General features: G+C 41.0%; 1 protein-coding gene across 1 annotated transcript in view; it reads left to right on the top strand.

Annotated features, from left to right (window-relative positions):
* Positions 1–15,387, top strand: part of slc1a1 (solute carrier family 1 member 1) — a 70,297-nt gene that overhangs the window by 36,879 nt on the left and 18,031 nt on the right. The window contains exons 4-7 of the mRNA XM_072590450.1: positions 664–778; positions 7,961–8,003; positions 10,875–10,970; positions 14,880–15,064. Of these exons, the coding sequence (XP_072446551.1) occupies positions 664–778; positions 7,961–8,003; positions 10,875–10,970; positions 14,880–15,064 (439 nt within the window). The remainder of the gene's footprint in view (positions 1–663; positions 779–7,960; positions 8,004–10,874; positions 10,971–14,879; positions 15,065–15,387) is intronic.

Genomic DNA, 15,387 nt, shown 5'->3' with positions numbered 1-15,387 from the left:
TCAACCTGGGTGGCAACTTTCAGGGATCTACGGACATGGACACCAAGATCTCTCTGATCATCTACACTACCAAGAATCTTACCACCAGCCCAATACTCTTTATTCCTGTTGCTCCTTCCAAAATTATTAAATAATTTGGACTGTACTAAAGGTTACACCAGAAATCAACTTCCTGCTTCATCTCTATGCTAATGATAGCCCAAACAAACAGAAACCATTTTGTTTACCATATAAAAATTAGTGTTTCATTTTTTTCTCCCCAATTCTGGTCTCTTGCATCCTTGTCCTGCTAAGTGCAGAATTTGTACCTCCTGTTAAGTTCTGTGCTACCATTTTGTCACCTTATCCACTTGAGGGATCTATGGCATCAAGGAGCCCTGGCAAAACTGGAATCAATGGGTATCAGGGGGCAAACACTCCAATGGTTGGAGTCATACTTGACATAAACAAAATAATCGGGGTTGTTGGAGGTCAGACATCTCAGCTCTAGGTTGTTTTAGTAAAACTTGCAGTGTAAGATATATATGCATGCCTTAGAGTTTGTAACTAGCATTAAACCATGAAATTTATACAGCATTAACTGATGTGTGAACCTTATTTAATCAACATTTACTGACAGAGAAATTTTTGAATTTACTCACACGCAAACTTTTTTTGTGCAAGGGATTGTGTTGGTGATGACCATTAAACCCGGCGTCTCCCAAAAAGCTGAAGAAATTGACAGGAGTGGAAGTACCCCAGAGGTCACCACTGTGGATGCGTTGCTAGATCTCCTTAGGTGAGTTAACACAATCGAGGCAATCTTTATAGACCTTCACCTCTGTATATGTTAACTACAATCAACATATAAATTTTGCTTGAGCACAGATTAACCACTTCACTTCCCCATCATATCACTGAAAAAAGTATCACAGACTAATCAAAATATCATCTTTTTAATCCGTTTAGGTTTTAACCAAATGCATATAATTTTATATTAACTGTACCCATTATTAGACAGAACTAATATATATGGGCTTCGCTTTTATCAAATTGGCTGAGTGTAATTGTTTTTTACTGTAATGTCAGGTGTTTTAAGCAACACAATGTAAAAAAATTATATGTTTATTGTCAGATATCAATCCCACCTCAAGTATTTAATCTTTAATCAGATTCTAATAGACTAAAGCTTTATCCAGCTGTGTAAATTGTTTAAGATTCCAGATATTCAGCATCCACAAGAGCACTTTTTTCGTGAACTTAACAAATCACCAAGCTTTTAGCAAAGGAAACTTTATTATTTTTATAGTCAAAGATTCATGTTGTGAAAGATAGAAAAGTAGTATTTATTAAATCAAGATTGCTCCTTCCACAGATCATGTAATATTCACCCTCTCATGGACTCTGCATGTACAGTTAATATTGAGGAGAGATTCTGAAAATGTACTTTAATTCTCAAAAGTTATCAAATAGCATTCTACAATATTCACCAATCTACCATTCAGCACTGGTTTCCTTCTCCAGATGACAATTACTCAGCAGGACAGGTGATGGCCGAGCGGTGTTATCACCTTACTATTAATTCAGAAATCCAGAAATCCAGGTATTGTTCTCTGACCATTAAACCTGGTATCTCTCAGAAAGCTGAAGAAATTGACAGGATCTCTGGGGACCTGGGTTTGAATCCTGCTAGGAGAGAAGCTGGAATTTGAACGCAAGAGAAGCTCAGAGTTAAGAGGCTAATAATCACCATGAAACCATTATCCATTGCTGGGGAAAAGCCCATCTAGTTCACTAATGTCCTTTTGGGAAGGAAATCTGCCATTGTTACCTGGTTTGGCCTACGTGTGACCTCAGACTCTCAGTAATGTGGTTGATTCTTTCCTGCCGTTTGGGGGGAGGGGGAGAAGGAAGATGCAGTTGCCCAGCTCGTGACACCCATATCCTGTGAATTAATTTTAAAACAAGCTTATGTCTGTAACAAAATCCATGCTATATGGACCCAGAAGTGTCATTAGTATTACAGAGGAACCTTGATTCCCGAACGAGATGTGTGAGCATTATTTTGTTTGGATAATTGATTATTCGGTTAATTGATTCAATGCCACTCCTCTGGGGCTCGGAGTTTTCTGAAGTTTCCTTTTTTTTTGCTCTGCTTACCATGCTCCCTCTCTCTGTCTCAGGGTTTGTTTCTGAGCAGACACACACTCGTGTATAAGGGACCTCAAACCTTTTCGCCACCACCCCCCCCACCCCACCCCCTCCGCCCCCCTCCCCCCCCCACACACACACACACACCCTCCACACACACACACACCCACACACACACTACACACACACACACACCCTCCACACGCACACAATGAGTTCAATGGGATTGACACAGCGAACACTTGCTAAGTCTGCTCCCTGTTCAGGACACTAGGCAGCAGCACAATGCATGTGAACCCCCGCCCCCACCCCCACCCCGACCCCCCCTGCCTGCCCCCCCCAACCCCGTTCAACTTCATCTGGCCCCAGCCCCAGCCCAGTCTGCCCCCTCCAACCCCACTCTCTGGTCGCCCCCCCCCCCCCGCCCCCCAACCCCGTGCGCCACTGCCTCCATCAACACCCATGAGTCCCCATCCACCCCCTCCCCTGCCTCCCCCCCGGGGCAGCCGGAATGGACACCGACAATATGACGCCTCCTTTGTTGGGGGGGGGGAGGGGGGTGCCCAAAATAACACACATACACACACACACACACAGGTTTTATTGCAACTTTTTGACAGGTTCCGCCTTTGCCCTATACAGGACAATGTTGTAGATATTATCTGGGGAAACGGGGTTTAGGGTACACCCCTGTATAGAATTCCAGGGAAAGTGTGGAGAGAGAGAGAGATCGTGGGTGGTAAGTCATTTGGAGATGGTACCCGGGCTCCCATCGATGTACAGCATTGTTCTTGGCTGCATTTCAGTAAGGAGAAAGTGAGGACTGCAGATGCTGGAGTAAGCCGAGTTCATTTTTAATTATTGTAAACAAAAGACATGATCAGTGTTGAAAACACCTCTTTGATGTAATGTTTCTCTCGGGACTTTGAGATCTTCTTCAGATAATCCGAAATTCAGATAATTGATATTCGGATAATCAAGGTTCCTCTGTATGCATTAATATAAAATTACTATCTGGTGCTCTGCACAAATATGGTGTGAAGACTTTGATGGCTACCAACTAATGTAGCTTTTGTTATAAACCCAAGATATTAATGTAAAAACTAAATCAGGAAAATGTTTTGGAATGGGGTGAGAAATAATGCCCAGGGATCACTGAGTCTGGAAATGGAGCTGTCGCAGGAGCCATTAGATCATTACCAGGCATTTATCTGATTTTTGTCAGAATTCAAATGAATTCCAGATAGGTCAAAGGCTAATGGGGCAATCCAACCTCTGGTGTGGAAATAGAAAGAATGATTGCATGAAAAGTTATAGAATTTAAAGCAGTCCTATTGAACTTCAACTATAAGTGATGACTACAGCAAATTGCACAAGATTAGGAAACGGTTGCTGATTATATTTAATCTTTGAAAACTTCACTCTGTTCATCAGATGCGGGTATCAAAGATTAAAAAGTTAGATGTTACATGTTAGATGTTATAAGTCATAAGATGAAACCACTTGTACAATGGAGGGACTCTCTATGGGATTAAACTCCATTGATTTAATGACAACAAATTCCATCAGTATCATTCTTAGGCCGTCTTTTAAACTCTGGTGGGAGTCCGGGACTGTGTCAGAGCCTTTACAAGGTTACTGCAGTTATGTATTGGACAAATCACACAAAACAGGTTTTGTCCTTAAAAAAGATACTAGAAAAATCAAATAATTTTTATACAAAAATCAACAGCTACCATACTCTGTATTTACTGAGATGAGCTTTCAATTCAGATTTCACCTGTAGCTGTTGTGAGATTTGAAACCTATTCCCAGAGCTTTAACTTGAGCCTGTAGAGTAATTATCCAATGATATTTCCACTATACAGCTCTCTGCCAACACTTCCTGCTCTGAACATAGAAGAACTTAAGCACCAAATTGATAATGAAAAAAATAAATTTTCCCCTTTTCAGTGATGGCAATCTCATAGAGTCCCTACGATGTGGAAGCAGGCCATTCAACCCATCAGGTCTACACTGATCCACCCAGACCCACGCCTTACCCAATTCTTATTACCCTCCATTTCCCATGGATGATCAAGCTAGTCTCTACATCCCTGTACACTATGGGTTATTTAGCATGGCCAACCTGCACATCTTTAGACTGAGGGAGAAAACCCATACAGACACAGGGAGGATGTGCAAACTCCATACAGACAGTCATCTGATGATAGTTTTGAACCTGGGTCCCCGTCACTGTGAGGCAGTAGTGCTAACCACTCAGTCACTGTGCCAACCTAATCGATGAGGCTGCATCCATATTTGGACAAAGAATCTGCTAGAGGTCTCTTTCTGGGCATTTGAGTATTTTTATTGCTGTCCCTGGTATAGAGGGAAAGGAAAGGAATTAACTATTTGAGAACTCTTTGTCTGTAGCTCATTTTTTTTCACTGTCTTCACCTGATGGATAAGCAACAGCATCTTCTTCACTCAGGTATTATTGATGCTGAAAGGATTCAATACTAACATCAGAATCAAAATACAAAGAAGGCTCCCCAGTAACTTAGGACAGATGTCCTTGCTTTAAGCTCAAGAGAATAGATTAAATGTGAACATTGAATTGCTACCAGATTTTCAGTGGCTAAGAATCTGAAGGAATTTTATTTATCCATCCAATTGGTTCTGTGGTGAAGATAGATTAAAATATTTCCCCTTGCTTTTTTCCCTTTTCAAATTTACACCCTGTTAACATGTTTCATGTGACCTTAAGTTCATTTCAATCCCTTTCTTTGCAGAATGAAGACCTGTTGCCTCTACTAAGTTCCTAAATGCTTGACTAATATGTCCTTTATAATGGACATTTTCCCGGTGACAGATGTTGAGCTAACTGGCCTATAGTTCAGTTTTTAATCTCCCTCCTCTTTTAGATAAGGTTGTTACATGAAGCGCCATGTCATCTATTTCTTCACAGGATTGGACTATTGCTCTTACCAATGACATGTGACCTCAGCTGGCTATGACCCAGTAACTTTCCACAAATCCACATGTTACTGTGAGCATCTCAAACCTGTTTGCTTGGCCCTGGTTCAAACTGAGATAACTGTTCATTGATTTTGCTCTCATTTCAAATGCATTGTAGCACATGTTTGGATGGTCAGGGCGTGTGAGGACAAACTCTGAAGCCCAAACATGGCAGCTGCCAGTGAGGATAAGCCATTTCCTATAGATTTAACATAGCCATGTGAAAACTTGGTTAGTCATTTTAAAATCACAGAATCCCTACAGTTGGAAACAGGCCCAACAAGTCCACACCGACCCTGCGGAGTAACTCACCCAGACCCATTCCCCTACCATATTACTCTACGTTTCCCTTGACTAATGCACCTAACCTACACACCTCTGAACAATGTTGACAATTTAGCACAGCCAATTCACTTAACCTGCACATCTTTGGATTGTGGGAGGAAACCAGAGCACCCGGAGATAACCCTCACAGACACGGGGAGAATGCTGTGAGGCAGCAGTGTTTACCATTTAGCCATCATGCTGCCCACTTCTCACTTAGTGTTTATGGATTTTAATGGAATGAAAAATGAAACCTGTGAGACTGTTTGACTGAGGATAATGAGGAGAAGAGGTAACATGTTGAGCATCCATTTTCTCTCACATTTTGAAAGGGTGCCTCTAATCCACTGTAAAACACTTGGACACAAGGTACACTGAACCTGAACACTAACCATGGCAGTCAATGTGCAAAAATCAATTACCATTAATGGTATATTTTAATTTGTTGTAAAATATGAAACCTGATGAAATAGTCAGTCACTAGAATGCTATCGTATCCTTTGGCATGGAAAATAATCAGAGGTGATCTTATTTCACAGCTTGGAAAGATTCTCATTGGGGTGGACAGTTTCGCAATTTGTTGAGATTGATAGAGTTGACAAGTTTCACACAGTGTGATTTGTTGGTCGATGTTTTATATTAATACTAAACCAATATATGGACTGACATGACAATCAATCTTTTTTCTACCCTCATGTGAGCTTACGTGTTCACAAGGTCAAACATTTTTTGATGTAGAGCTTGCGGAAGTCTTTGGAGATTACATTTTTGGAAAGTCCTAGTTCATCCCTAAATGAGCTGAAAGGACACAATGGCCTGGGAATGCGTTAGATACATTCAGTGAGGATGACCTTTATGAGTTGTTGCAGCTGAATGCCATCTGGTGTAACTTACTGAATTTGTCCTGCTTAGCTTGAACAAAATATATGAGATCGATTTTGCATCAGGAATCTTTGTTGTTACATCTGATGGGTTTGTTGGGAGGGCTCATGCCCGAAACATCAATTCTCCTGCTCCTTGGATGCTGCCTGACCTGCTGCGCTTTTCCAGCAACACATTTTTCAGCTCTGATGGGTTTGTTACCTTGTAAATCAGAAGAGTAGGTTGACCTGTGCATACTGCCAGACTGTAATTGGTGGTCCATCTGCTTCAATGATGCAAGAGGGATTCAGGTGTCCATGGGGTCAGTGGGCTGAACAGCTGCTTTGTGATGTAGAGTGATGCCAACAGCATGGGTTCAATTCTTGCCCAGCTGAAGTTACCATGAAGGATTCTCATTTTCTCTCACCCCTTTCCCAAGGCATGATAACCCTCAAGTTAAATGAGTTCCAGTTGTCCTTTTCTTTCTTTGTAATGAGAGAGCAGCCCAGTGCTCCAGTAATACTGTGGCAACTTTACCTTCATTTTCCATGGAATGTAAAATCTGAAAGGTTTTATTAGGATCTTTGCAGTCATCAGAAATACTGGAAATTCCTGCAGTCACTTAATTTTCTTAACCCCTCACTTTCAAAGCTGACAGTAGATTGACTGTCATTCTTTATCCTGTTGATCCATCAAAGATTGATTCTTCCAATAACTGAAAGTCTCACGGAATGCCAGTTGTCCTGTCTCTAGTGCACACATTTATTTCAGAGTCTTATGTCTCTTTTGTAACAAGCTCCATTTCTCGGAAAGTATTGGTAGTATTTACAAGTGATGCTTGGTCATTTTTATAATTTTTCCGATCATTCATTTATACCCTGAGCATAGTATTTTGTATCCCCTTCTTTTCATTTTAGGAGATTCTCTGTGAGTGACATTTGTTACCTTTTAATCCTTCCTTCAATATATATGGCATCCATAACAGTCAGATTAATCACCATTCCACAAGATTTTTCTTTCAATACAAACAGCTAACTAATTTATCGTTCTTGTACATTTATATTCCCTGGTTAACTTTCATCTTAAACCTTAATCTAAGCTAATTTCTCTGGTTTTCCAGTCAGCTTTTCAGTGGCTTTGTTTCTCTCTAGATTTATAATTAGTTTCTGAAATTCATTGAATAACTCCACAGAGATTTGTACGTCCCTCAACTTTAATGTTCTGCTTAAGTTCTGTAAATATATTTAGGTTGCTAATTCAGATATGTGCCCTGTTCAAATAAAATGTGTTCATGATATCATCATCTGGAGTGGCTCAGGACAAAATGTACAGTGTGGTGGGCACAGCTAACAGGATTTCACTCGAGTTAAAAAGATACAAGGCCTCTTGTTTGGCTCTGGTTTGTTATCAAAAGGATCATGATGTTCATTGATTAGAAATATAATGAGATAGTTGGAAGAAGGAATAGCCCATTAAACAGCCAGACATTAGACTGGTGGTAGTTAATTGCAAGTAATATTAGTTTGTACTTGAACCATCTAAAAACAATATAGTCAATGCAAGATTACCACATTTGGGTGAGTGTTTGTTCCACATATCAATTTATCTGAAGAAGTCTCATAACTAATGTTTTCTTTTCGTACAGGAATGCATTCCCAGAAAACCTGGTGCAGGCTAGCTTTCAACAGGTAATTGAGTTCTTGTTCTCTCTGCTTAAAAATCTCAGTTCAGCTACTTACAGAGCTTTGGGTTAATTTTATTTGCTTTTGTTTAACACGGCTCCAAGATAAATGATTCAAAATCAAAAGGTACCTTCATGTGAAATATTGCTAATCACTGAAACATCACTGCCATTGCTTCAAATAAAATAGTATGCCAGGCAGAAAACTCTATATCAACCAAATAAATGTGTTAATTCTATATTAATTCGTGTCTTTTAAATATTGATACTTGCTGAGAAAATGTTACAGTTTCTGTATTCTTGTACAATGTTCCTTAACAAAATTACCACACTCAAGCAGGATGAGTAAATTTATTTGGAAATCTGAAACAAGTTTACTTAATAAATAAACTCGTAACTCGCAGTCACAGAGCATCCTAGGTACATCCAGATTCTAGCCTGTTGTTGCTACTGCTTGGATTTCTCAAGGTCATCCCCCCCCACTACTATCCACCTTCCCCTGCCTATGATCCCAAAGCCTGCAGCATTTCATACCAAGAACAGACAGGAAAGTCAGCAGGCCTCGTCTGTCTCTACCAAAAAGCGTCACATCATGAACACCAGCACACAATCTTCATCCTGGCTGAAGTTGGGACAGCACTTAGATAATGGAAGACACAGGAGAAAAAAAAATTACAAAATGCTTATAGGTGGTTTGAGTACATAATTGTTCGCTTTTGTAAGCATACCTTCATTTGCACTGTTAAATATATCCGCTGAAGATTAATTTTTGCTGCTCAATCTGATTAAATTACTCGAGCTATCCTGAGGATGAAGAAAAGACAGAGAATGGTCAAACATTACTCAACTCTCACCAGCAAACCCCTCCTTGATTAAAGATAACTACAGACTTCGGGGATTCAGAGAATCCCTACAGTACAGAAAGCTCATCGAGTTCACACCGAATTGGCGGAGAAAGTCTCACCCAGACCCACACCCCCTACCTGTTGTAACCCCACATTTCCCATGGCTAATCCACCCTCACCTGCACATCTTTGGACTGCGGGAGGAAACCTGAGCACCCGGAGGAAACCCACGCAGATACAGGAAGAATGATGGGGGACTGCGATCCGTCAATGTGTTTCACATTAATATGGAGTAAGCACAGTGTAGAGGGCATGTGCCAGGGTCTAGGCTCTGGTGGGGCTAATATCCTGACTGACCATGACCAATCCCCTGGACTGAAATCAGATGAGCTCTTTAACTGTGGTGGTATTTTCTGACTGACTGTAGACCCCCTTCATCCCATGAAGGAGAGCATTCTTTTGAATTTCACATTGGGCCACATTGCTTGAAAACATAAAATGTGGAACCAGCTGGCGCATTGCTACAGGTGTGACCTTGACAGAGCATCGAGCCATATGCCCAGCAACACATGCATCCCTTTGAACATTTAGCACTTCCCACTATCACGAGCTGCCTGCCTCTCCTTTTGTGCTAAATAACAATACAAGCCACTGAGTTAGGCAGCCTGGAAGACAACACCTTGTACACCTTGAAATCAATGCCAGCCACACACAGGCCGCTATTCCATTAGTCTGTGGTAAAGTCAGTGAGTATGCTCTACATACAATGTTGTGAAGTTTACAGAGCCTGGTAATCGCCAGATAGCACAAAGTGAATGAGTTCTAAGAAAGCAAGCTTAAAGCCATAAAGTTAAAAATCACACAACACCAGGTTATAGTCCAACAAGTTTAATTGGAAACACTAGCTTTCTGAGCGCTGCCTGGTAGAGGCAAAAGGATGTACTAGCTATTTGCCAATGTCAACTTGTGTGAACGATGGGTCATTGAGGATGGTGCTCACTCAACAAGCAAGGATGTTGCTGTGAAGAAGCAAGTGACTGATGGCTGGGAAATGCAGTTGGTGAGATGCAGCTACCAGGTACCTGCTGTGATTTACATGAAGGGAATGGACACCATCTAGTTTCTCAGATAAGGAGAGGACAATTGGAAATGGTGTATAAATAAGGCAACTCGGCAGCTTCAATTAGATGCAACTGCATAAAAAGAAGTTGCTACTTAATGGCAATATTCTACAGTCACTCTTTAAGGCTTAAGGGGCAAATCAGGGAACATTTTTTCAAATTCAAGATTCTGAATGTTTCATTTCCATCTTTCACAGCAGAGAGAGGGAATTAAATTTGTGTCTCCAACGCAATAATAGGCATAAACATTTCCATTGGTGTAAGTTTCACCATGGGGGTATTTAGCCACATAAAAGAATTGTAAAAATATTTTTTAATGTTTTCAAAATGATCATATTCAACAAAGATCTGTCCTTTCCAGGCTTTTATCCAAAAGCCTTCCCTAGTGGTGCTGCCGGAGCATGACAACTGGATATATTTTAACCCACAAGTCACTCTGATCTCTGATCTGCCAGGAGTCAAAATTTCCAAAAATTTGGTAAAACTACAATGTTGCCTCGAAACACTCTTGTGCTGAAAAGAATTGGCAACATTCCAGCCAGATGGATTGCAAACTTTAGTGCTGCAAAATTTAAACTGGGTTCCAATCTCTGAAAAGTCACGGTATGCCATCATGTGTAAGATTGTTAACTATCATCAGTTTTCTCCCCATGGCCACTAGGAACTGTGTTGAAAATGTACCACCTCACTTCACGCATGCCTCATAACTAACCAGTTACAGAAGACATAAATAGTATTTTCATAACTATCCAAAATGCCAGTATTCATGTCTTCCCCTTAAAATGTTTCATATTTGCTTAAGTTACCTTTGGTTGGTTTTTATTAAAGAACTGTAGTTGATTTGGCAGTACATAAAGTGATTGATTCAATTCAGAGTTATTGTGTGACCTCATCTTTGGTTTTGTTTTTCAGTATAAAAGCAAACGACTAGGAATTGAACCTGTAAACAATGCCAGTATTCCCACTAGCCCAATGGTTAATGTTGTTATGACAACACAAGTGAATGAGGTAACATAGCTAATATAAAATACAAAAAGAATTGCTGGAAATATCCAGCACATCACGCAGCATTTGTGGAGAGAGAAACACAGTAAATGAAATGATCTCTACTTGAAATGTTCAATCTATTTATTTCTCCCAAAATGCTTCTTTATATCTTGTGTAGCATTTTGCTTTTGTATTTGCAGTATGTTGCACAACTTCTTTGGTACTCAGTTGCATCATGATATTTGCCACGCAATTTTTATAAAATGTGTTTTCAAGATCTGAGTAAATGAACATACGCAGTACATCAGGATAAAGAAAACAGCATCAGTCTCCTCACATTCTTAGTTTTCCAGTTTTCCTAGCACTAATACATAAATCCACAGAGTGAAGAGAAACACCAACTTCACAGAGTGAAGAGAAACCCTGTTCCTAAGTCTCAATGTTGCATTCTAAGAGACACTCTTTCCACTTTTTATTCAGAAGCATTGTTTAAAATGGAGCAATTGTGAACTGTGGACATGTGAAGTACGAGGTGCGGAGGGAAAAAATGAAGGACAAAACAGAAGCTAAAATTCAGGCGTCTGCAATCTTTCAAATTCAAATTCACAACAATTATGAAATATGAAGCCTCTTCATCCATTCCAGGGATTTGCTATCCAAAGCACTAGGGTTTAATTTAGCTATACCCCGTCAATATACAGATTATTGTCCCCAGTGATTACTACATCAAGCATGACTTCCTGATGTGTGGCATACCTTACATTGCCACTAAAAACAACTCCTAACAATGATTTTATGTCCTAATTTTTAAGTAAGGATCATTGTAGTGAAATTTGCATTGTCATGTACAGTTCTAGGCTACTTTTGAACATTATTTGCAGTCTAAAAACCAGGGAAATTAAATAGATTCTATAAACTCAGGTAAAACTTGCTTCCATTTTGAGTATGCGTTGTGAGCAGATTCACTGCTAAAGCTGACCTTCCCATTTAATAATCCTCCTCCTTATTTTCTTTTGTGGCTTATGCCAAAAGATGAGTGTGCCAGAGTATGGTGCCGGCACAAAACCTATGATTATCTCTGAACCTGATTTTTAAAGGAGGAATTGCTTTCTTCCCCCTCAAGTCCAAGATTATTGATTCACCCTCAAAAATGTAAATACCTGTGGTAAAAATGCCACAAAACATTTTGACAAGCCTTAAAGTGAAGTGAGAAAACTAATAAGACTTTTGTTAGACAATCTCAGCTACTTGCTTTAATAAACTCAATGGTGTTCAAAGAACATAGAACAATATAGTACAGGCCCTTCGATCTCGATGCTGTGCTGACCTTTTATCCTACTCTGAGATCAAACTAACCTACATACCCTTTGTTTTATTATAATCCACATGCTTATCCAAGAGTCGCTTAAATGTCCCTAATGTATCTGACTCTACTACCACTGATGGCAGTGCACTCCACGCACCCATCACTCTCTGTGTTCATGAAACATTACATTTAGGAGTGACTTGTTCTACATTTGTTAGTGCACCAATGGATCAGAATTCGGATTAGGTACACAAAAGAACAGGGAGGATAGTGAAGTGTGGACAATGTTGCCAATACACAGTGCAATCCTTGATAGATAAAAATAAAGTAAATAAAAAAAAACACTACATTATAGATATACATAGTATAAGTTAGGAAAATGAGAAATAAAGCTAAAATGATAGACATTGCAGTCCTTCTATAAGGGCTTCCATGTGGCCTTACTGGGCCCCACAGGTTCCCAACCAGCAGCTGTCTCTGCTACAGGCTGCTGGCCGTACCCTCCTCTCTCTACCCCCAGACCCACTCACCGCCATCCCTGTCTCCCCTTCTCCCTCCCCCCAACCCACTCACCACCATCCCTGTCTCCCCTTCTCCCTCCCCCCAGACCCACTCGCCCCCATCCCTGTATCCCCTTCATCCTCCCCCCAGACCCACTCACCACCATCCCTGTCTCCCCTTCTCCCTCCCCCCAGACCCACTCGCCCCCATCCCTGTATCCCCTTCATCCTCCCCCCAGACCCACTCACCACCATCCCTGTCTCCCCTTCTCCCTCCCCCCAACCCACTCGCCCCCATCCCTGTATCCCCTTCATCCTCCCCCCAGACCCACTCACCACCATCCCTGTATCCCCTTCCCCCTCCCCCAGACCCACTTGCTGCCATCCCTGTATCCCCTCCTCCCTCCCCCCAGACCCACTCGCCGTCATCCCTGTATCCCCTTCTCCTTTCCCTCATACCCACTTGCCGCCATCCCTGTATCCCCTTCTCCCTCCCCCACACCCACTCACCGCTATCCCTATATCTCCTTCTCCAACCCCCAGACCCACTCGCTGCCATCCCTGTATCACCTTCTGCCTGCCCCCAGACCCACTCGCTGCTGTCCTTGTATCCCCTTCACCCTCCCCCCACGCCCGCTCGCTGCCATCCTTGTATCCCCTTCTCCCTCCCCCCACGCCCACTTGCCACTGTCTCTGCTCTGCTCCAGATCACTGGCTGTGCCCTCCTCCCCCTATCCCCAGCCTCACTTGTCACCATCCCTGCTCTGCTCCGGGCTGCTGGCTGTACGGTCTCTGCTGAACTCTGTTAAATAAAGTTACATACATGCATTATGAACACCCAGACCTTTGCAAATCTCTGCTGGGTGAGCGTGATGCATCAATTGCACTTTTGAAAGGTGGAAAGCAGAAATCTGGAAATTGCCTTTGGAGATTGAAGCGTAAGGAGTCAGTTTGGGCCCTCTATTGACTGAGGGCAGGATAGCATCAATCGTTGTCTCAGAGAAGGTTGCCTTCGTCTTGAAGTCTTTCCCTCAAGTATACCCAGGGACAAACATTATCTACTACTAACTACACAACAACAAGGCTCACAGCTTCAGTTAAGTCAGTTGAAAACACATTGAGGCCTTGGAAGTGAATTGCTTTCACCTCTTCCATAATTAAAAATCAAACACAAAGCTAATTCTCTTTCAGTTAAAAAGGTATTTGAACAAGCTGGAAAAGAAATATCCATATCCTTTAAACTAGTGGACATATTTACCTTTTTAAAGTTAAGAACTGGCAGGAGGGAAGACCCATTGATTTTGAGGTGGCCTATGAAAGACAGAAACATGAATATAATACACAATAACAAGGTTTGGCCTTGCAGCGTTCTGCATCTCGGTGTGACTGCAGGATAGCGCAACATTTTGCAGTTTCTTGCCCTCCCACATAGTCCACTCCATGCAAAGAATTTTGACAGCATAGATAATTTTCAGATTTCAATCAGTCAATCTTGCTGCGCCTGACACACATTCTATCCCTATAATCTTTCCATTCATGGCTTTCCCACAATGCTATGTGTGTAAAGCCAGTCTTGTGGCACTGCAGAGATATTCATGTCACTTTCTCTCCAATCTGTCTTTGGTAAAGAATGATGAGATTTTTGAAACAAGTAAAGAGGTTAGTTTCCTGGAGGGTTACCTTGCTTACACAATAGTTACTGAGTCATATGGAGCAAGAAGATCCCATAATTGATAGTCTGCAGTGTGCACTACAGCCATCAAAGATGACATTTGTTTGTGGTGAGGAGGAGGAAGTGTTAAGTCCCAGGATTTAACCTCCCTAGAGGTTATTCAATAGTTAACCCATTGACAAGCGAAGAAATTTTTTTTAATTGAATCTTGAAAATTTGGATGTGATTTTTGTAAATATTGATGTTATAATGAAATTTTAACCTGGAAGGGTCTGTCCTCGGTCTTGTGCACATGATTTTTTAAAAAAAAATTATTCATATTGCATTGCATTTGAGAGCTTCAGTTGTTGAGTGCAGAAAATGTAGCAATTCCTTGAAAAGAAGTCATCAATGTGTTCAATTAACAAATAGGTTAAAATTCTTATTTTTAATCTGTTCAAAACTCCTCATAGACTAAGAGCAGTGACTACAAAGTGATTGGTGCATACTCTGATGGAATAAATGTACTGGGCCTCATTGTCTTCTGCCTAGTATTTGGGATTGTCATTGGACAGATGGGCGAAAAAGGCAAAATTCTGCTAGATTTCTTTGATGCATTGAATGAAGCCACCATGAAAATTGTACAGATTATTATGTGGTAAGTAGAATGTTGCATTAAAATTAATTTCTACCTTTTTTCAACACTATCCTTCCTGTGCTAATTATTGGAACCATTGCAGCAACCAATGATTGGTTTTCATTCTTGTCCATTACAAGATCCATAAACAGCAATCAACTCTCTGATGCCTTCATTCAGTTCATGCAAGAAATATACCCACCAAGAAAGATTGTCCTAAGAGAGGAAGGGATCATAACTCTTTTTGTTAACAATGATCCACATTTCTCTGTTAATCACTGTTTTCATTGTCTAAGGAGACACAGTAAAGTGAGAAGTTATAGTCACTTCAATATACCACCTTG

The sequence above is a fragment of the Chiloscyllium punctatum genome, chromosome 2 (genome assembly GCF_047496795.1).
Source record: "Chiloscyllium punctatum isolate Juve2018m chromosome 2, sChiPun1.3, whole genome shotgun sequence".
In the NCBI taxonomy this organism is placed as follows: Eukaryota; Metazoa; Chordata; class Chondrichthyes; order Orectolobiformes; family Hemiscylliidae; genus Chiloscyllium; species Chiloscyllium punctatum.
This window is presented reverse-complemented; position numbering and strand designations above follow the sequence as displayed.